At 41.1% G+C, this 22,179-nt stretch overlaps 1 protein-coding gene across 1 annotated transcript in view; it reads left to right on the top strand.

Annotated features, from left to right (window-relative positions):
* dachb (dachshund b) overlaps nucleotides 1-22,179 on the top strand; it is a 117,637-nt gene that overhangs the window by 43,659 nt on the left and 51,799 nt on the right. Inside the window, exon 2 of the mRNA XM_014409831.3 lies at nucleotides 19,300-19,415. Within this exon, the coding sequence (XP_014265317.2) occupies nucleotides 19,300-19,415 (116 nt within the window). The remainder of the gene's footprint in view (nucleotides 1-19,299; nucleotides 19,416-22,179) is intronic.

Here is a 22,179-nt window from a genome sequence, read left to right as displayed (position 1 = left end):
CAAACTTTGAACGGTTCGCCGTTGCCCCCGTGTGCTAAGGCGTGCGGTTGGGTAAAAGTCGTTTTTGGGTTTTACGATGTTTCAGATTTATCTTTTCAGGTCTAAGTGTTCACAAAGACTAGCATTGTGGTTTGTTCCAGTCAAGCATTTATTAATTCATCAAATCCGTCAGTTCAGTTCTCTGTGCCTTTGTTAGTTTTAGGCTAGCTTTGTTTGTTGCCTATCTGATTGGCATTTTGTTTTTTCATTGAAAAATCATCTGGGCTTCAGTTTGTGTTGCATCATTTGCTCAAACAGGAAAATTCACTGTGAAGTTGTTGTTGGGGGGTTCTATTTTATGTGTTTGTAATTGCTCTTTGTAGCTTTGGTAACACTGAAGGTGATTTCCTGGATCTTTTTGGGCTTCATCCCTGACTCTTTTGCCTCTTTTCCACTGGTACCTACTCAGTTTGACTCAAATCTACTCTACTCTGTTTTGCTCACTTTCCATTACAATTGAATACCATCAACGTGCGTGTGGTCGTTATAGCAACATGGCCAAATGTCCCGTGATATCACTTGTATGCAACACAATAATGGAGTACGTTGAGGTGATGGTATACCTGCTGGTTCATACATGGCTTTTTGTCAAACTCGGGGCCAACAGGGTTGGTGTTTGTTTAACCATTTCCCTCGTTGTCGGGTTTCAAAAATGGTGGTTTCAGTTTTGTTAAGTAGTCGCTCTCATGAGATTGTCTGGGCTTGCTTGGAACCCCGGCTGAGAAGGTACTAAAAAAGTACCTGATATCAGATGTTAACAGAAATCTCTAAAACAGAGTTGAGTAGGTACTGGTGGAAAAGGGCTGTCTTTAGTCATTAGACTCAGTTTTCCAACACAAAAACTTGCTTCATACGGAGGCCCTGACATTATCTGTCGCTCTCTAATGGTGCGTTCAGACCAAATGCAACGCAAATTTGTTGTGTGGCACAATTACAGACAGTAAAAAGTCAAATTTGCATATGGTGAAGTGAATTCAGATTCATATATTTAAGAGAAGTTTTGACCAACATTTAAAAGGTTTTAGAAATTCTGGCCCAAAATGGATTCTGTTGATGTCCCAAACAATCATCATTGCAGGATGAGGTTGATTAAATTAAAGTGTTCCAGATGTATATTTAAATTTTATGCACATATTTACTTTAGGTGGGAACAATACTACTTTATAGGTACTTCCCAGACCGCAGAGTAACCAAAAATAAATAAATAAAATATGGCATCCATAAATCAAGAAAAATGGTAAATATTTTGACTTATTAACTCTAAATTTCAGGTTATTTTCCTTTTAAAAGGAAGTTCTTTTTCCCTACTCTTCCCAGGTCTTTGCTCATATGGAAACATCAGTGTAAAACACCTTGGGATAACTTTAGCAGGGAATTGTTGCTAAAAAACTACTGAACTGAATAACTGACGACTACTCAAATGATCATGTTGTGTTTATAATGGACAGTAAAAGAGTTGGAGGTTTGAAGAGATTCTAGTATAAAAGTAAAATAATGCCCCTGTTTATTTACAGAGGGCAGCATTTCCCTGAAGCCTATTTTTTAGGGCAGAAAGCGCTGCTGGTGTGGGTGAAGGAGAAAGTGAGAGTGTTTGTCTCTTGGTGTCCTTGCATGTCTGTTTGTGCACAAGAGAAAGATTCAGACTGTTTGTGTGTGTCGCTGTGCGTCCACGTGTGTGTGTGTGTGTGTGTGTGGGGACGGTGAGTAATACTGCATGTGTCATTCTGAGTCCCCAGAGTTTTCTTCTTCTCTTCTTCCTCTTCTTTCTCTCTCTCATCATGTCCCTCCTCCCTCCCTTGCTCTCTCCCTCCCATCTGTCTTCCCTTTCTTTCTCTTTCTTTATTTCTTCATCGCTCTCTTCTCTCCTTTTTCTTTTTTTTTTCTGTGACATTCCTGTCCGGCACTCAGAGTGTCATCCTAGTTTTCTGCTGACTCGGTGCTTCGCTGACACACACACAAACACATACACACACACACTCCAGCTGTTGCGAGTGGGGGCGTTTATTGGATTGTCTGTGTCCTCTATTTGGATAAGGAGAAGGGAAAGAGGGAGCACGAGGAAGAAGGAAGGGAACAATGGAGGACAAGAAGGGACAAGAGAGGCAGAGGAGCAGAATTAAAGGAGGATAGAGGAAAATGGAGTAAAAAGTACAGCTGAGGGGACAAATTCAACAAGCTAGAAGCAACTGATAACAATTATTAGAACGTGATATGTTTTCCATGTACTGAATTTTTCCATTAAAGATTAACAGGAACAGAAGGTCTTAACGAAGATGCATCTAACGTGTATGTGTAATGAGCATTTTCCACTATTTTTGGGCTCCTCACAAACAAAAAAAATGTACATATAAATCAAGAAATACTATAGTGTTCAAACAATTGATACTTTCCTATTAGCAAGTGTATATTTTTATATATTTTAGGTGTTTAAGATTGTTTCATCTTAAAACATTTAGCAGGCAAAATTAAAAAAAAATCTTTTTTACACTGTACTTGTTAAATGAGGGAAGAGTTTGAACAATGGTTATTGTGCACATAATATCTGCGTGGTGTTAAAAATCTGCATAATAACAATGAAATTTATGTCTGTCTGGTGCTAAATAAAGTGATCAATTCTCAGTGTTTTACAGTCTGATGACAGCACAAGGGGCCGACATGATCTGCATTGTGACAAACACACGTGCACGTTATGTTCGAGCCCCTCCCCAGAGAAATCGTTGAAAAGATAAAAATGGGTGTTTACTGGTCGACAGGACAGTAAAACAGATGAAGGAGCATTTATTTTCTTCACATTATTCACAATCACATCTGCAGCTCCCACGAGTGTTTCCGTAACTGCGGCTTCTGAATTTTAAGGTGGCCACAGGGCTGACATGTACACTTATTAGTAATATGATTTTTAATGCTTTCATATTGGCATGCTTTTGCCGTATGGCAGGTGTTTGAAAATCCCATAATACTGACCTGTTTACCTGGAAACTGTAATTTATATCATAAAGATTTGTTGTAAATAAAAGAAACATAAAATAATAATGTAAGAGTCATATTTTAGAAAGTCCCAGTGGTGAATAAACCTATGTACTTAAAAAAAGAGTAGGTATTATCAGGTCATTTGACATCCCTCTTCTGAAATTTCCCTTTCACGGACATTTACCTGGACTCAAGAATGTAATGTAGAATGGCTGAATAAAGGTTCAATAAACACTGCGTTTAAAAAAAAAAAAGTAATTCTTTCATGGTTCAGGTTTGAAAGAGTTACGGAAAATATGAATGCACTCCAATCAAGTATATTTCACTGATCGCAAAACATGATTGTAAATGATTATTTTTTTAAATTTAATGCAACCCTTTACATTTTATTTATGTAACAAAATTACTTTAAAAAGTTTCACATAATTTACTTAAAGCTGACATTTTAGGCTTGATTTTAATTTTTTTAGTGTGGATACTGAGTTGTTTTTGCATGTAGCACGCAGGTGGGAGACAAAACAATGACATATCATTTGTTTTGTCGCCACTACAGGTTATAGTTTAGGCAAGTGTGTTTATCTTACAGGAGGCTGAAAACAACCAGATGACCACTTGCTAGTACGGCACAGTTTTCATGCCTGTGCACATTTGGTGAGCTTTGTACCGAAAAGCTGGCAGTTTCAAGGCGGGTTAATGTCCGATTTAAGTAGGACATTTGTGTTTTCACGTTCACCTGCATCAGGTGATGTGTAGAAAAAATCAGGGCTGCAGTTCTCATGGCTTGTGTTACTCAGGTGCCAAATACAGCCTCATCTATGGGTCTACACATTTTTCCTGCACTTCCTGTACATCTGATAGAGATCATTAACTTAGACATGTAACTATGATGTACGATAAAAGCTTTCATCTTAGCAAAAGCCCTTAGTTGCCTACACATGACCCCCATGTGGCTTAAGAACATGGCGCTGCTTACATTTTCCTTAAATCTACTGCGATAATAAATTGATATAATTTGACCAAAATTTCAGCAAAAGGCGATTTGAACTTTCCGTGGTGGTCTGTGTGTTCCTTTAAGCGAGGCCAGCGGGCAAAAGATGGACTGCGGAGACCTGAGACAGCAAAGAGAGGGAGCAAGCGGTAGAAAGACAGGAGGCGAAATGAAGAGAGGCTGAGATAAAAGATGGCATAGGTAGGAAGAGAGCGATGGAGAGAGAGCAGATGCTCTGAAAAGAACAATGGAGGAAGAGAGAGACATAAATGATGGTCGGTAAAAAAGAGAGAGGGAGCAAAATGAAGAGAGAGGGGCAGATGAAAGATGACAGGCGTGGGAGGCAGTGGACGAGTGAGAGAGATAGACTTAGAAAGGCAGCAATAGAGAGAGAGGGGAGAGATAAAAAGATATTAGGTGGAGGAAAGAGCAGCCGAGTAGAGAAAGAGTGAGGGAGGGGTGTGAAAAGGAGGGAGAGAGAGAGATGACAGGATGAAGAAGAAAAGGAGGAGGAGGAGAAGAGGTGAGCGTCCTTGCACTGTCAGGGGCGATCGATGGCACATCATTTACATTACACTGACTTAACTGCAGAGAGAGAGAGAGAGAGAGAGAGGAGGGGAGAGGAGAGAGAGATGGAGAGGGGAAGGAAGAGATTGATAGAGAGAGAGGGAGGAAGGAAAGGACAGGTAAAAAGGAAGAGGAGGAGGAGGGATGGATGTAGGGTGAGGAATGAACAGTCAGAGGAAAATTAACTACAGTTGGGGAAAGATGGAGGGATGGTGGGAAGAAGGCAAAGAAAGAGATCTGATGAAGGTTTCTCTTTCCCTTTTGACCGCGAGGCTCAAGCAGTGCTAAGGCCTTTACACAACGAGCACATCGCGAGAGAGCAACACGAAATTCTGAATTTATCAGATCCAAACATGCAGTGTAAGTTATATATGTATATAAACCTATTATATTATATTATATATTATAACTATTTTGTGGAAAAGCTTTCCTCAAAAAATTTAACTGGTCCTAGTGTTTCGAAGCAAGAACAGGAAGAAGGCAGCAGGGAGGATTTCATGGTTTGACTTAGGAGTTGACGCTGCATCCCGACATATTTCAGGATGTCAGTGGGGCAGTTTGAGCTGTTGGGACCAAATCTGAGGAGACAGATTTTAAATAACTAAAATAAAACTGGAAGCTAGACTCTTGAAAAGACATAAGATAAACACTTTCCTTATATTGGAAAACAAACTAAAAAAAAAAGTTAATTTGGTAATTTGGTAAATGTGTTCTCACAGTCTGCCTGATGAGGGTGTGATGGATGTTTTTATTGTGCCCTCGGATGTTTACAAACCCTTCATCCTTGTACTGATTTTCCAAAACCTTTCCTGAATCTAAATGAAATAAAAAGTAATAAAGACTAAAACCAAAACTAATAAACACTAACTAAACTTAAACACTTTAAATGAAAGCAAACCCCTTTGGACACTAGCAAAAAGTCAAAACAGACCACAGTACGTCAGGCTGAAGGACATCACGTCTGACACTGTGGTCAGCAGCACAGGAGCACCACAGGGAACTGTGCTGTCCCCTCTTCTCTTCACCCTGTACACCTCTGACTTCTGCTACAACTCTGAATTATGCCACATTCAGAAGTTTGCAGATGACACGGCCATCATGGGGTGTATCTGGGATGATCAGGAAGAGGAGTACAGAAGTCTGGTGAGGAACTTTGTCGCATGGAGTCACACAAACCACCTGCAACTCAACACCTCAAAGACTAAGGAACTGGTTGTGGACTTCGGGAGGTCTAGAGCAGGTCCACTGCCGGTTCAGATAGAGGGGGAGGAGGTGGAGGTGGTCAACAAGTACAAGTACCTCGGGCTGTGGGTGGACAATAAACTGGACTGGTCATGCAACACAGAGCACCTGTATAAAAAAGCCCAAAGCCGACTGTACTTCCTCAGGAGGCTGAGGTCTTTTAACATCTGCAGGAAGCTCCTGAGGATGTTTTACCAGTCGGTGGTCGCAGGAGTACTTTTCTATGCTGTGGTGTGCTGGGGGAGCAGCACAGCAAAGAAGGACTCATCCAGGCTGGAGAAACTGATCAGGAGGGCGGGCTCTGTGGTCGGCATGAAGCTGGACACTCTGGTGACAGTGGCAGAGAAAAGGACATTAAAGAAACTGATGGACATTATGGACAATGCCAGGCATCCTCTGCACACGGCCATAAACAACCAGAAGAGTCTGTTCAGTGACAGGTTGCTTCTCCCAAAGACAAGAACTAACAGACTTAAAAACTCCTTTGTCCCACACGCCATCAGACTGTTTAACTCCTCTCTGGAGGGGAGAGGGAGGGGAGACAGGAGGACAAAGGAGGGGGGAACAACTAAGCTGTAGTGCCTCTTCACCTCACTGTACAATACCTTGTGCAATACTTTTGTAAATAGTCAACAGTGCAATAGACTCAATACTTGAAATGTGCAATTCACTTGTATTTTTATTTTTTATTCCTATTTATTCTATTTATCCCCTTCGTATATTTTATTTATATTTGTTTCTGTATTTATATATGTGTGTGTGTGTGTGTGTGTGTGTGTGTGTGTGTGTGTGTGTGTGTGTGTGTGTGTGTGTGTGTGTGTGTGTGTGTGTATATATATTTATATATATATAACAATTCTGTAACTGTAACTTCGGTCGTTGCTGTGCTTTTTTTGGAAATCGAATTTCCCAGAGGAACCCACCCGAGGGATTAATAAAGTTCTATCTTATCTTATCTTAAAACACAGTAAAAGAAAAACTGATAAGCAAATACAAAACTACCACATCTGACCCAAAGCTGTGTGCCTGACATAAAATAGTATTATTTTAATATTTCAGCATCAGTGAGCTACAGCACACTTGTTTTTAAATGCAGTGATCTGATTGGTCAGATCTGATTATTTGCATGTGAAAAATGTGATTTCTTCTTTATTTCCATAAACAGAAGATAAACAACACTATATCCTTTTTGGTGGGGTCCTTGACATTAGGCAGTATACATCTGCTGGTGATGATCAGCATCTTTAAACTGGCAGGTATTTGCCACCACTTCCTCACCCAATATGGGACAGTTGCCCAGTTTAACATTATAATGTGAGCAGAAGTCCCAGTATAAATGAACTGGAACCAGCCAAGAACATATGCTCCTTAACATGATAGCAACTTTCTCTTTTCACATATTAACGTCTTACTGTTACTGTGAGTTTCATAAATATGGGATAAATTAGGGATTAGCTAACCAGATACTCTGCTGCTAAATGTTTATCTAAAATCCTTTTAAGTCTCATTTGCGAGATTGTGTGGTGCTCTGTGTGATGTTGAGCAGTACAGGAACTGTCTTCTACAACTCTCAGCACAACTCCAAACCGTGCCACCTACAGGAATACTGTGAAGATTCCTGCATGGTTGGATGAATTAGTGATGGTCAGGAGGAGGAGGAAAGAGCACTGGTGGAGGATTTTTGTGAAGCGGTCTGGGAGGAATCATCTGTTGCTGAATATTAATAAGACCAGAGAGACCAGGCTCGACTTCACAAGGAAGATGGGGGCTTCCTGGCCCATGTCTGTCCTTGGACAGGATATTGATGTGCAGGTGTACAAGTACCTGGGCATGAACAAGAGGCAGAGATTTTCTGTCGCTGTGGTCAGCTGAGGAGCATCATGAGAACTGGTGACACCAGTGAACTGAATGATCTGATCAGGATACCTGGTTCTCTGATTGGCTGCAAACCTGGAAACCCCTGAAGCTGAGGTCACCGAGCATGCTGTTATCCATCATGAATAGTCCTGACTCTGCACCTCCAACAGGACAGGCAGCGGAGCATCTTTTCTAACACACTGAAGCAGCACCAATGCCACAAGGGCACTTGCAGGAAGTCTTTCTTACCACATGCTAACAACCTTTTTAACACAAGATATCTGTTTGGCAGAGAGTCATCTGCCAGATGTTATTATTACAGTATACCAGTGGAAGCAGATGGCTGCCCCTCCCTGGTTCTACGGTTTCTTCCTGTTGAAAGGGAGTTTTTCCTTACCCCTGTCACCAAGTGCTTGTTTGCTTGTAGGGGCGTTGTATGACTGTTGGCTTTCTTTCTACTGTTGTAGGGTTTTTACCTTATAGTAAAAAGCACCCTCAGGCGACTGTTGTTATGATGTGGTGCTGTGAAAAAACTGAATTGCTTCCATCTTGGATAGAAAGTATCAAAAATTAACATTGCTAATGCATATGTTAATTATAGGACATTTCTTTTTAACAGTGACTTTCAAGCTGAGTGATTTAAGGATTTGTTAGCAATTAAGGAACTCTCTCTGATTTTGTCTTTTATGATTTCTGTGTAAGAATAAAGAACATTAGGGACAAATAAAGGAAAATAACAGAGGTTGAATGAGAGGAATAGAGGGTTTTCAAGACTATTCTGCAGACTAAATCTATTGATTATTGAATTGTTAGATAATCTATATTTTCTATGAAAACCACATAAGTCAGGGTCTTTGGGGAGCTTTTATATAAAGTTGCAGGTTTGCTTGAAGTGAAGGCGGCTTCCCAGCTACAGTGTAACCATCCATCCAGCTCCTCTAATCCTCCCTGTGTTTCTCCTTCCCTTGCTCCGTCCCTCCCTCGCTCTTACCATATGTGACATTCCTTCTCAATGTGGCGCATTGAAAACTTCCTGTTGTTATAGTTTGTTATGGAGCACTTCAAAGAGACGGCGAGGGAGGGAAGGCAGGGGGTGGGGGGGGCGGACACACAGAAGAGGAGAGAGAGAGAACATGGAGTCTGTTATAGTTTTACCTCTTAAATGTTAACATGTGAGAGCACTGTGTATGCCTGTATGAATTATCCCTGCCTGTGTGTGTGTGTGTGTGTGTGTGTGTGTGTGTGTGTGTGTGTGTGTGTGTGTGTGTGTGTGTGTGTTTGCCCACATGCCGAGGAAGTAAGGTAATGGCGCTTAAAGCCATCACACACTCGCACACACTCACGCAGACATGCAGACACACGTTAGCCCATCGACCTGTATAACTTGTCTCGTCAGCGATTGTGTGTCGCTCAGTGTATGACTGTGTGTGTGTGTGTGTGCCATGTTTAATATTTAATAGGTGCTGGTTAAAAATGCAGGAGTGTTTTTGTCTCTTGTCCCGTTGCACACCTGTTCCACTGGAGAGAGAGAGAGCGAGAGGGGGAGATGGGTGGTGGTAGATGTAGAAAATAGAGATGGATGCAAGAATGGCAAAATGGCTGCATAGATGACTGATATGTAGATGGATTGATAGAAAAAAGAGGATACTAAGAATGGGTACGGAGGATGTGCAGATAGATATTTATAGACAGATGATAGAGAATGTGTGTTTGTGTGGATAGATGCATATACAGATAAAGGATGAATGGATGGAGAGGTAGAGGACAATGATTCCTAGAAGGATGGACTCTGATATAGATACAAAAATACGAATTGATTGGTACAGCAAAGAAAAATAGACGGTGTAGGTAGAAAAGTGGATGATTGGATAGATCCTTTGATTGTTTGATTGAGTGAATAAACAAATAAATTGTGTATAGGCGACTGGAGAGGCCACTGCTTTTTGGGTTTTGTTTTTTCAAAGTGGCCAATAATTAACATGTAAATTCCAATTGCTTTTTGAGAATTGCAGTTCATACACAGACATTAGCAGAGATATGCCTAGTGAATGACCACCGAATATAGACTTGTTGCATTGGAAGTCTTGTGGAACAAAGCGCCATTGTCGAAGCCTTTGGCTCAGAATTTTCTCTGACGTCTCTTTGTCCTAAAAAAGATTAAGTCTTAGACTTTGTCCGTGGTGGTCTTCAATGAAGTTTCCTTTCAGTCTGGGACTTGATACGTGTCTGGGAAAGCAGCTGTTGAACTTACAGGTCATGCAACCTGATAATTCAGTAACACAGTATCCTCTCCTTTTTGTCCATTTGGAAGAGTTTGTAAATGAACTTGTGAATAGGCGGTATCAACAATTATTGGTTGTCCAATTGCTAAATGTTAGCATACTTGCCAAACCTATAGAGCATATGGTGGCATAGATGGAGATACAGTTGATTAAAATATGAATAGATGGATATGAGATTTGATACATGTATATACCGATCAGTCACAACATTGAAGTAAATATTTGTTTTAGATTTTAGTTTTGAAGCCATGGTATTCTGCCTACTACTGTGTAGATTCATCTCAGCAGGTTTGTCCCCTTCAGGAATGGTCATAGGACCTCTGGGGGTGTCCTGTGATGCCACTTGATGGTTGAAAAAGGGTCCTTTTTGGTCCTGTAGGGCGATTACCTCCCAGGATTCGGTTTGTTCAGGGGCATGCTGTGGATTCTTGATATCATTGGGATTTGGAAAACCTTGATTCTGGGTGAACAAACTTGGGCTCTTCGTCTTCAGAGAAGGAAGATGCAGTAGTTGGGGAGCACCATTGCCATAGAGAGTGTGCTTGGTTTGCAGCAATCTTCAGGTTTATTAGTACTTGTCAGAGTATATCCACATGAATCTCAGAGCCGAGTGCAAAGACTGCATTATAAAAAGATGGTAAGCGCTACTTGACCAATCAGTGGCTTTAATGTTAGGTTGCAGATAAAGGATGGATGGAAAAGCTGGATGGATTGTACATGTGATAGACAGACTGCTAAATGGACAAATGAATAGAAAAATAAGATGGGCAGAAGGATAGATTAAGATTTGAGCAGATGTGAGAAAATAAGTATAGGATAAAAGACAGGAAGTGGTAAGATAAATAGTAAGTAAGCAGAAATGGATAAATAGGGGTGAAAAAGAAGCGAGGGATGAGAAGAAGGAGAGAGGTGTCATCAGTTAATCAATACAGGATCCCTGTTTCCCTCCACTCTGTGTTTTAGGGTGATTTTTTTTCCTCCTTTATTATTTTCGCTCTACTTCCCTTATCAGTCAATACTTATTATTGCTTACCTTACTCCAGTGCTCTCTCGCTCTCATTCTCTCCCTGTCTTTCTTTCTCTTTTTTCCCCACCTCTTCCTCTGGCTCTTTTTTCTCCATGTCGAAAACGAAAGACAGAAAAAGAGAGAAGGAAACACACACACAATGAAGTCATTCATCTGTCCAATCAAAGAGGCGGAAGCCCAGAAGAAAGTAAACATCCATCTCTCTCTCTTTCTCCCTCTCTCTTGTGAGTCCGTGAGCGTCCATGATTATGATGCCTTTCCTTGTGAGTGAGTGTGTGTCTGTGTGTGTGTGTGTGTGCGTGGACAGACATGTATCCCATTTCTCTGGTGTCTCTTTAAAAAGAATGGATTGTTGTTCTGCTACAAACAAAGAGTAAAGACACACAGAGAGGGACAGAGAGGATGTAAGTCAGTGACACGATTTATGATGGTTGAGAGGTGCAGGGAGACAGAAAACGGAGAGGGAGCAAGAGGAAAATAAGGAGGAAAAAGATGGATGGAAAGAAGGAAATGTATAAGTGTCCACCAACCGGCGGTTCTGAGACAAAGAAAATAAACGATTAGCAGAGGTTGTGACATAATTTGACCTGAAGTTGTGAACGAGAGAAAGTACGTGTGGGGACGAAGTCTAAGACACTGCTGAGTAGAATGAAGTGTGAGATGCAGAATAACCAAAAATGTAATGTCCCTGTATGAGGACACAGGGTCTCAGGAGGCTATGCAACTGTAGCCCTGCAATGTATGCTAGCAGGCAGCTATCAGTTAAATGGGGACAAGGCTTCAGTGTGCAGAAACACAAAAAAGTGCCACAATCGAGAAACCAAACACATTTTCAGTAAGACTTGGAAATAGTGACCAAGCCCAAACTTACCAGACAAAACAACCAAAAGAGTGACTTTTTTTTTCTCAGATTTTCTGTACTTAGTCTAAGGAGCTTGGAAAGAAAAGACCTGGATGACTGCGAACCTTCACAGACATCTTCCTGTACTTAGCATTGCAGCAACAAGAATCACCCCCTGCTGATCATTAGCAAACATGTAGTTTGAAAACACCTTATCACTGGCTTCACTTTTCAGACCCAGAAGTCCCCCACAGGTGTGTTAGCCAGACTGGCGACCTATCCAGGGTGTACTCTGCCTTTTGCCCTATGGCAACTGGGATGGGCTCCACCTACCCATGCGACCCTGAATAAGCAGAAGATGGGTGTTAGCGTGTCCCAACAGTCGGCCTCAACAGCTGGGGATCAGATCGCCAGGCCCTCCACCCTAGACATACGACACACTGGAGAGAAGATTACGTCTCCTGAATGGCCTGGGAACACCTCTGTGTCTTTTAAAAGAACTGGAGAAAGTTGCTGGGCTTCTTAGGGTGTTGCCCCCGTAATCCATCCCTGGATAAGCAGAAAAAATGTTAGAATTTGTAAGTGCTGTATTTGGAGCATTCCTACAACAGACAGATGAAAGAAATATCCAAACAATACCAAAAATATATAAAAATAACTGAGTAACATTTCAGGATTATAACATTTTGGACTGTGACTATAAAGCTAAAAACTGACACATAAACAACAATAAGGCAAAGAATGCATCTGTAATCCTAAAAAAATATACTTGTGAAATATTTAGTTAATGTAAAAAAAAAAAAAGGAGTAAAAATGTTGAATAGATTTTTTCAAGGGATTCAACATTTGAAAGAAAATCTTGACAAAAAAGAAAACTCTAATAACAGATAAAGTAAAAGATAATGAATCTATCTAAAACTCACTGAGAACCCATTTTATCCTGACACCAAAAATACAGAAGTTACAAAAACGTTTTACTTATTTGATGAGGGGAAAAAAAGGAAACAAAATCCAAGAACAAAGCCAAATTTGGAGGGCCGAGAGAGAAAACCAATAAATGAACAAGAAGAGGAAAAACCAAAAGAAAATGAGGAGGGGGAAAGATTAGCATGCTGATGGTGAGATGGGAGAAAGGAAAGAGTGAAGATGAAAGATTTTAGTTAAAGAGGGTTGACCCCTCGCTCAGCCCCACGTATTGACCGCACTAGGCTTTGATAAACTACACTCTGTGTGTGTGTGTGTGTGTGTGTGTGTGTGTGTGTGTTTGTGTGTGTGTGTGTGTGTGTGTGTGTGTGTGTGTTTGTGTGTGTGTGTGTGTGTGTGTGACCTCTGCACGTTCTGAGCTAAATCAATCTGTCAAACGTGTTAGCGAATCCGTGCTTATTCACCGCCATGCCTGTTTGTGCGTGTGTTATTTGAGTGTGTGTGCAGGCATCGGTGTGTGTGTGTGTGTGACCGACCCTGACCGGCCATCAGAGCCAATGACGGAGTATTGATCAAGGCTCCGTCACCATAGAAACGGCCATTTGGGAGGACAGGCGATGGGGCGCGTGTGTCAAAGTGGGAAGACTTACTTCAAGGTGGCTCATCAGATCGTTGGGGGTGTGGGCGTGAGTGTGTGAGTGCGTGTGTAAAATGTCACCTTCGTGTTTTCCATTCGTGGCGTGTTCTGGTGTTCTCGGCCAATTAAAAGGTCATCAAATAACCAAAAAACATCAGTGGCAAACATTTGGAAGCTACTGTGTGTCTTACTTTAATTAACCTCCATAAATCATTACCTGTGTAATTATGAGACAATATTATAATTACTGTAAACAAACAGGAGCAGACTGTGTCTCCTGTATAATTTTTCAGCCACATAGTTCGTTTCAGTCATGATTTACCCCAGCTCGTGTTTTATTCTGAGAGCTCACTTTAGCTCCACTAACACTCATTAGACTGACCAAAGTACTTTTTTATCTGTAGGAACACAATAGCAATCAATGAATCAGATCTAGTATAATGCCACATGCATGTGTGCAGCAGCATCATTAAACACACTGATTAATAAAGCTCTAAATCTCTCCATAGGGGAATGAAGGACTCTAGTTTGGACTTTATTCCTTTTTAACGATGCATAATGTCTGAAAGAAGTTCTAGGTTCAAGGTTGGCTTAAACAGAACAAATATCTGTAGTAACGTTTACTCAACTGTGAAGTGATGTTACAGGATTTAAACCGGAGATGTGGGTAACTTGAGATGGCTGTTTCTTCTTGATCGTAATGAAGCCCATCCAGTGTTTTCAGACAGAGACCAGTGATGAGTTACTGCTGTAGTGTTTGGGCACTGTGACAACACAGAATATCTCCATAGCCAAGAACATACATGTACCATACCATGCTATGGTTTAAAAGATGAATGTAAAAATTAAGCCAACCTTCAAGCACCTTGAGCCTGTATTATTTCTTATGGCCAGCAGGGGGTGAATCCGGGTCTTCTGATTATATAAAAGTCTATGGCAGGGGTGCCCAATCCTGGTCCTCGAGAGCTACTGTCCTGTAGCTTTTAGATGCGTCCTTGTTCTGACACACCTGAATCAAATGAATGGCTTGTTATCAGGCCTTTGCCAAACTTGATGGCATACTGAAGAGGTAATCAAACCATTTGATTCAGTTGTGTTGCAGTAGAGATGCATCTAAAAGCTGCAGGACAGTAGCTCTCGAAGACTGAGATTGGGCACCCCTGGTCTATGGGAATGTGACCACATGGCTTCCTCTCTCTGTCGCCGCTTTAAAGGCCTTTATGTTCACTTTATGGGCTCAATTGTGAGTCCACTTTGTACATTATGGTCATTTTAACAGGCAAAGAAGAGTCTAGGGTTTGGTCATTGTCTAACTATTTATCAATCACAAGTCAATTTCTCAATCAGATCCGCCACTCGCTCATCGCATCAGGCATCAAAACACGGAAAGAAAAGCTTAACTTCAGGATTCTGAACTGGACTTAACTAACTAGTGGCTGACATCACGGTGGCTACATCCATCGGTTTTTCTAACCACGAGGAAGTCGGACATTCTGTAATCCTTTATACAAAAAGTCTAGTTAAATTTTTGAGACTGTTATTGATTATGAGTCTTAAAGTATAACATTTGGACAACAGGGGGTAACTTTATCTTTCACTTTTCTTTTGTCTTCCACTCCTTTCACAGTGGAAGTGATTCATTTTATTTATACTTCTACTGACCCTTTCAATCTTCTTTCTATTAGTAAAAACTGAATAATAGGAACAGTTAGGTAATAGGATCATTGACGAGCTTAACATTTGTAGCTTATGTTTCTAAAGTTGTCTCATGCATAGACCTGTTGGGGCCAAAGTTCTAATATCCTCCATGCATGCATTCTTCTTTTGCTTATCTAATCCAGAGTCACGGGGTGGGGAGGCTGAAGCCTGTCCAAGAGGCAGGATAAAGGGTTAGGGTTTGGCCAGTCTGTCGCAGGGCTAACAGGGAGAGACAACCATTCACACCTATGGGCAATTTACAATCTACTAACCCCACTAACTACATGTCTTTAGAGCGCTGGAGCTGGAGTATCCACAAAGAACCCACGCAGACACAAGGACAACATGCAGAGAGAGACCCGTCCATTTGAAATAACCACAAATATATCTCAGTTGGGCTTTGATGAAGCCATTTCCACTTGTTCCATCTGAGACATTACACTATAGATTCGCTGTGGTCATCATCCTGTCGAGGGGTCCTTTAACATTTCAACTTCATCTTTCAGACAGATGGACTTGCTCTATCCTCAAGCACTCTGTGTTATGATCCTCAGCCCTCAAATCAGCAAAGCCCAAGGCATAGCATTTCACCACCAAAAGCTCAACAATTATTCTCAACAAAAGCTGTCTTTGGTCTGTGCCAAGCATATCTGCTTCTGCTATGGCCAAATAACTCTTCTGACTCACCTCTCCAGAGCACATTTTGCAATAGTTACACCTGCAGACCAGGCAGGATGAACGGCGCCGATTCTACTGGATCATTCGTCACACATTAATTAGAGTTGGGCATTGTTTGGAATTCTATGGTAAAGATGTCCGCAATTATAGGAAAACTTTGACTCAAGGTCTAGCTGGGACTTGCAGCATTCCCCATGGAGCAGTTGGCAACATTTATCTGCATCGCACATGAAAATTACAGGAGACTACAAGGACAGTCTTCCTGTATTTGGGATGAAAAATTCCACAAAAAGAAGGCTGGTTGTGTTGATCCACATCCACACACATGCACACGCCAAAAGGGTCTGATTGGAACCAGGCTAAGAGAGGCCTAAACCTTGGTTGAAATGGAAATGAGAGATAAATGTGGACAGGTACAGAGGTTAAGGGTGAAAGGTCACCGGCATAACTATCCCACATCTTCAGTGCAGAAACAGGAACCTGTGGACAAGAAGTGGTCTTGTTGCTGTTTGCAGTTGAGGTTAAGGGTTAACAGATGAATGTAGGTCAATGGACTGGCTCTGAAGTTTGTGTGTGTGTGTGTGTGTGTGTGTGTGTGTGTGTGTGTGCATATATGTAGCATGTATGAGCATATGTGGTTCCATTTTTTTCCAGCTCATGTCTATGTGATGTGTATGTGTGTGTGACCTGCTCTTTGTTCCTGTGCTCGGTGCAGTAAGGAGAGTGGACCGTTGACGAGGATTAATGCCCAACATATGGCAACCCTACGGGACACACACACACACACACACACACACACACACACACACTGCAGTCATTACTCTGAACAAAGAACTGTAAGGCTAATGAGAAGGCGATATCATGTGTCCTCTATACACTCACACACACACACACACTGCATGAATTCATGTGGATGCGCACAAACACACTCTAATGTTGCTTACACATGGATGGATGCAGATGAGCACACACACACACACACCTGGTACTGTAACATGTATCCATTGTGTGTATGTGGGAGTTGAAAGGTAGCAGAGGGTTGTTGATGGAAAGGTTTTAAGGTTTGAATGCAAACACCTGCGCGCGTGTGTGTGTATCTGTAAAAGAGAGAGAACAGGGAGTTTATTGCAAAGATGAGTGTGTGTGTGTGATTGAAGGAGGACGAGGTGAAGCAGAGTTCAGAGGAAAAGTGAAGGTTCATGTTTTCATTTCTTCATGCTCCTCTGCCTCTCTCTCTCTTTTTTTCGGTTTTTGTATGTGTGTTTGTGTGTGTGTGTGTGTGTTTGTGTGTGCACGTCTTTTTTCTCACATACAGATCACACCCAAAAACATTTGCAGACGTTTTCTCTCTTTTAGCACACTTTCTCTTTTCTCTCTTGCTCCGCACCTCCCAGTGGGATTTGACCGATATTCAGTACTTGACACGTTCCTGGAAAACCGCACAGCCACTCTGTAGTCTCTGCTGTTGTAGTAGCTGACCCGTCTGTAAGCCCACACCCTTGTTAGGTGCTTTTCAGACTTGCACCCACTTTCCATTTATCTGATGGCTTCATGTTTGAATAACAGCCCTGATGACTTTTATGTAAAAGTCATGATGACAGTCGTACTAATTGGAGAAGGTGTGTTACCTGTAAAACTGTATCTCCAAAATGAGGTTAATTCTGTATTCATATATGGACACTATGAATGATATCTACGCTAGGGCCTAAAGACCATTTACTAGGGAAAAACAAAGCTGTTTCTCAGTATATCACTAGAAACACAACTTAATGCACTGAGGGCCACAATTAAACATACAAAATTATGATTTCATAAGTTGGAAAAGCATGTGCATATGTTTCACTTTTCTATATCAACAGCTGGTATGAATAAAAACAGTAATATTTGTTTTTTCTTTTATTGATGTACAATTAAAAACCAAATACATTGCTGTCATGTGTAGATCTTATCCTTTTAAGGCATTATTCTTAGTGTTTTCAAGGTCTTTGCAAATGACATTAACATAACAGAGCAGTGCTGCTTTTGTTGGGACAGTGTTGGTATAAAGACTATAAAATCCAACTAAAAGGATTATTTAAGAACACTTTTACAATCACAAAACAGTGCGTTAGTTATCTGTGTATTGCCCCCAGGTGGAGATACAAGACTAGTGTCCCATCTAAAAATGATGACAGAAACTTATAAGCTGGATGCATAAATTTCAGATTTTGTTTAAAAAAAAAAGTTTTATTAGAAGTTTGACCCTCCAGGTTTTTTAGCGTAAGTACTGGAGTCACTTTTCAAATGACTTTGTTAAACTGTGGTTGCACGACAGCTACAACACAAGTGGCTCAGTATTTCTTGGTTTAACTGTCAGCAAGCAGATGAGCTCCATTCTACTTATTTATTTAATTAATTTTTGACGGGGTAGATTGTGTACCACACATTTGCCATATTTAGCACTGAAGTCGTTTCCCTTTGTTTCAAAGTCAAGTAATAAAAAGCTAGTTAGCTATACAAGCTAACGTTAGTGCCTTCTGTTAGCACAGGGAAAGTCACACTTTTGTACTTTCATTACAGAAATCTTAGGTTTGGAAAATAAAGTAGAGTGTACCTGCTTCTATTTTTTCTAATCTCATGCAGTGGCACTATGTCGAAGTCTTGAACAGGTTTTATTTTTTGGCCTCTCGCTCTCTCTCTCTCTCTAGGTGTAAATGACTTTGGATGGCCATCTGTTACTTAGCTACCCTGCAGAGAGTTGGCCTGCATGCGCACCTCCTCTGTGTGTGTGTGTGCGTGTGTTTGTGTGTGTGTGGCTTCCTTTATGTTTAGCCGCATGTGTTCAGTTACAGTATTCTTGTTTGAGTGTGTTTATTTATGCCTACGTGCACATGCATAATACAGTAGGTTGTGTGTGTGTGTGTGTGTGTGTGTGTGACAGAAATAGGGGGGTTGAGAGAGATGCTGGAGTGTGTTGAGTGTTTATTCAGGTTCACTTGCTCATGTAGAACATGTATCCCAGCTTATGTATGTAAAAAGAATGCTGTTTTACATGAGTGTTAGCATATTTGTTCCTCCTCTGTCTCTCCGTGAAGACTGTAAACTCCTTAAAGTCCATCGGCAGCAATAACAATCTGCATATCTAAACAACATTTAAGTTTTCTGCTGAGTTTCCTTCCAGGAGCTTCTTCACAGGAAAAAGTCTGTCAGCCATACTCAGGATTTCAGAAACACTTGGTGGACATGAGACTTTGTACTTCATAGTCTTTCAGTTGCTCAAAGGGCAGGATGAAATATGTCGGTGAGGCAGCTTTTACTTTTTTGCTCGGAGTCCTTGGAAACTTGTCTGCCCGACACAGCTGACAGTGTTGATATCTTTATATGGAAAACAAAGACCTCAGATGTGAAACTGATATACATGAACCTAAGTGCTTTGAATCATACCGTATTGTATCATGTTTGATGCAGATGGTCTGAGAGGCGTGCACAGATTATAATGGCTTCATTTTTCTGCACTCAACCCTGGAAAATCTTAGAAACTAATCTCCTTTTCTCTCTCTCCCCCTCCAGCTCTCGCCCAGGCCGTCCTCCCAAGCGTTGTTCTGGTGCAGGGATCCAGGAAAGCCCCAGGCTGCTTCACCCAGGCCTCCCCGGCCTGCTGTCCCCCAGCCTGCTGTCCCACACTGGTAAGAGAAAGAGACCGAGACATGAATGATTTTCTCGTTTTTAATGCATCTTATTACCTTATTGGGATTTATTTTGAGTCCTTTTTTTGTTGTTCCAGCAGCTTCTGAGGACTCTGTGATAGTGCCCTCTACTGGTCAAAGTAATTATGACAGAAAACAGAGAGGAAGTTGTGTAGGGAGGAGGTAGGGGTGGATGGATGGGTCAACAACTGCTGTTTGATGCAAATTACTTTCAATAAATACTCATCTAACCCAACCAAACACAGGTGGAAAAATCTGGGATCGCATACAAGCATAAACTGTGTTGATTTTTAGATTATTTCCAGACTGAAGAATTTCAGATTCAGTGACTTGTAGGGACTGAAATCGTCTCTTTGATGCTTAATTTAAACATACAATGCTTTTCATGCTAACATGTCCCGCGACCTGATGTTGTAAGTCTTGTATATGGTTTAGGACCAAAATACATCAGTGACCTCCTGACCCAGTATGAACCTTCCAGATCCCTCAGGTCATCTGGATCCGGTCTTTTATCAGTTCCCACAGTCAGAACCAGACACGGAGAAGCTGCATTCAGCTTTTATGCTCCTTATATCTGGAACAAACTCCCAGAAAGCCTCAGATCAGCTGAAACACTCAGTTTATTTAAATCCAGGTTGAAGACTCACTTATTCTCAGCTGCATTTGAATAAAGCACCAAATCCACACTTTTAAGCTTAAATTTCAAAACTTACACTAACTACTGATCTTATCTATTTCTGATTTTATCTGTTTTGATTTTATATACTGTTTTGTTTGTTTGTTTGTTTGTTAAGTGGGCTTAGAGCTCTGGGTAGCTCCCCAGCTGGGTCTAGACTGGGTCTAGAGAGTATTTTAAATTCAGGGAATTTAAAATAGAAAGTAGCTCGTCCACAGAAGGACTGGTAGCTCCCCTTACGATAAGGGTTCAGATCGCGCGAACAGGTGTGAAATGTGTGTGTTTAGTTAGTTTGTTTGTTTGCTTGTTTTAATCAATTTTAAATCATGCTTTTTATTTGTTTTTGTTTCTAATGTCTCTGTAAAGCACTTTGAATCACCTTGTTGTTGAATTGTGCTATACAAATAAATTTGCCTTGCCTTGCCTTGACTTGCCTTTCCATGAAAATGGAGAGCACAGGTAATGAGGCGGGTTTTGCAGATGACAGGTCACATACAATGCAACGTAAGGAGGATATTTTCTTCCTTTCATACAAGATGCAGTGATGAGTGACGACTTCATCACCTCTACCACCTGTGGTAAAGCACAGCGATACACTGGATTGCTTCCATACCAGCGGTGTAAGAGCAAACAGGAAGATAACTGAAAGATTGTGGGGAAATCTGTGGGAAAAGTTGTTTTTGTGCCTAAAACTGCAAAGATCTCTAAAGTGATCAATGGTTAGTAGGAAATGAATGTTCCTGTTAGCTTGGGCTGTGTAATTAGCTGGTGAGGGCTGTAGATTTTACGAATGCTGTGGGCATTTTTGCACTGAACTGGAAGAGAAAATTCAACTTTGCTCCTTTACAGCACTTAAAGTATTGGCTGAACACAGATTTTTGTTCACATATTTTTTCATTCATTAGTCAAGGACATGCACTCAATGACCAGATGGACTTGAGTATGAGCAATAAAGGATTTTCTGGTGCATTTTCAGGAAGAACTAATGAAAAGCTCGGTGACCATTAGTTTCCATGAATTTCTAATTGGGTTTATGAGTATACCTAAAATTTGATTAAGAAATGACTTGTGTTCCCTTTTGTGTCATTAAGTTTGCACATGTTTATGAATACGTGGTCACAGGAACTTCAGTCGTGTTTTTTAATGTGAAATATTATTTATGCATAGTCTTTACTTTGTTAATACTGCACAACAGTTGTCATATCAAAGTTCGTGTTTCCCCCTCGACCGCTCTAAATTTTGCTGCTGGTCGGTCCTGAACGGCTCGCGCTGGTCGGCTCACTCTGTTACTGCGTTTCCGTGTCTGTTTAATGGACCTAATGTGTTTCCCGCTCTGTGTTTGACACGTGTTTCAGTTTGCGAATTGGTGACAGCTGGTAGAGGAGCCAACTGCTGGCCTTTAATGGAAAAAAGTATCACATTGTTATGCTTATAACCTCCAGAGAAAATGACCAGTAATCCTCATAAAGCTGCGCACTGACACATTTCACTAATTTTGAGCTTTCACATTAACATCTACCATGAATCCCGAGCGGGCTGTATTTTAAGGAAACACTCATATGTTTTTTAAATTTTTTTGATCAAATGTGTAAACATCTCTGTAGTGCCTGTAGTGCTGTTTAAGCATCTAGATTGTGTGGATGCAAGTTGCCGAGTTGTAGAGATGCGGACGTTGCTCTGAGTACTCACAATATGTTGCTCAGAGCACCATAAAATATATTTGTACGCTCAATAGGAATGTCTCCTTCCAGAAATCATGAGGTGTTTTTATGCGTACCCTGTTGTGAGCAGTTTCATGTAGAAACAGTTTTCTCCGTACCTTTTGCATCTGCCAACCAAAGAAGCGTGCAGATGGGTCACTCCGTTATCAGAGCAACCAAAAACGAAGGAGGTCCCCACTCGACCTCCTCAGAATCAGCTATTACAAGCATATTTAATGAAGCCATGTAAAATATAAAACAAGAAAAAAACACAGTGTGTCAGAGTATAGTAAATAATGTGGATCCATAAAAGAGAGCATCTGGGCAGGGCTGCAGCCCACCTTTTGGTGATCTGTGATGTGAAGTA

The sequence above is a fragment of the Maylandia zebra genome, linkage group LG3 (assembly GCF_041146795.1).
Source record: "Maylandia zebra isolate NMK-2024a linkage group LG3, Mzebra_GT3a, whole genome shotgun sequence".
Taxonomy (NCBI): Eukaryota; Metazoa; Chordata; class Actinopteri; order Cichliformes; family Cichlidae; genus Maylandia; species Maylandia zebra.
This window is presented reverse-complemented; position numbering and strand designations above follow the sequence as displayed.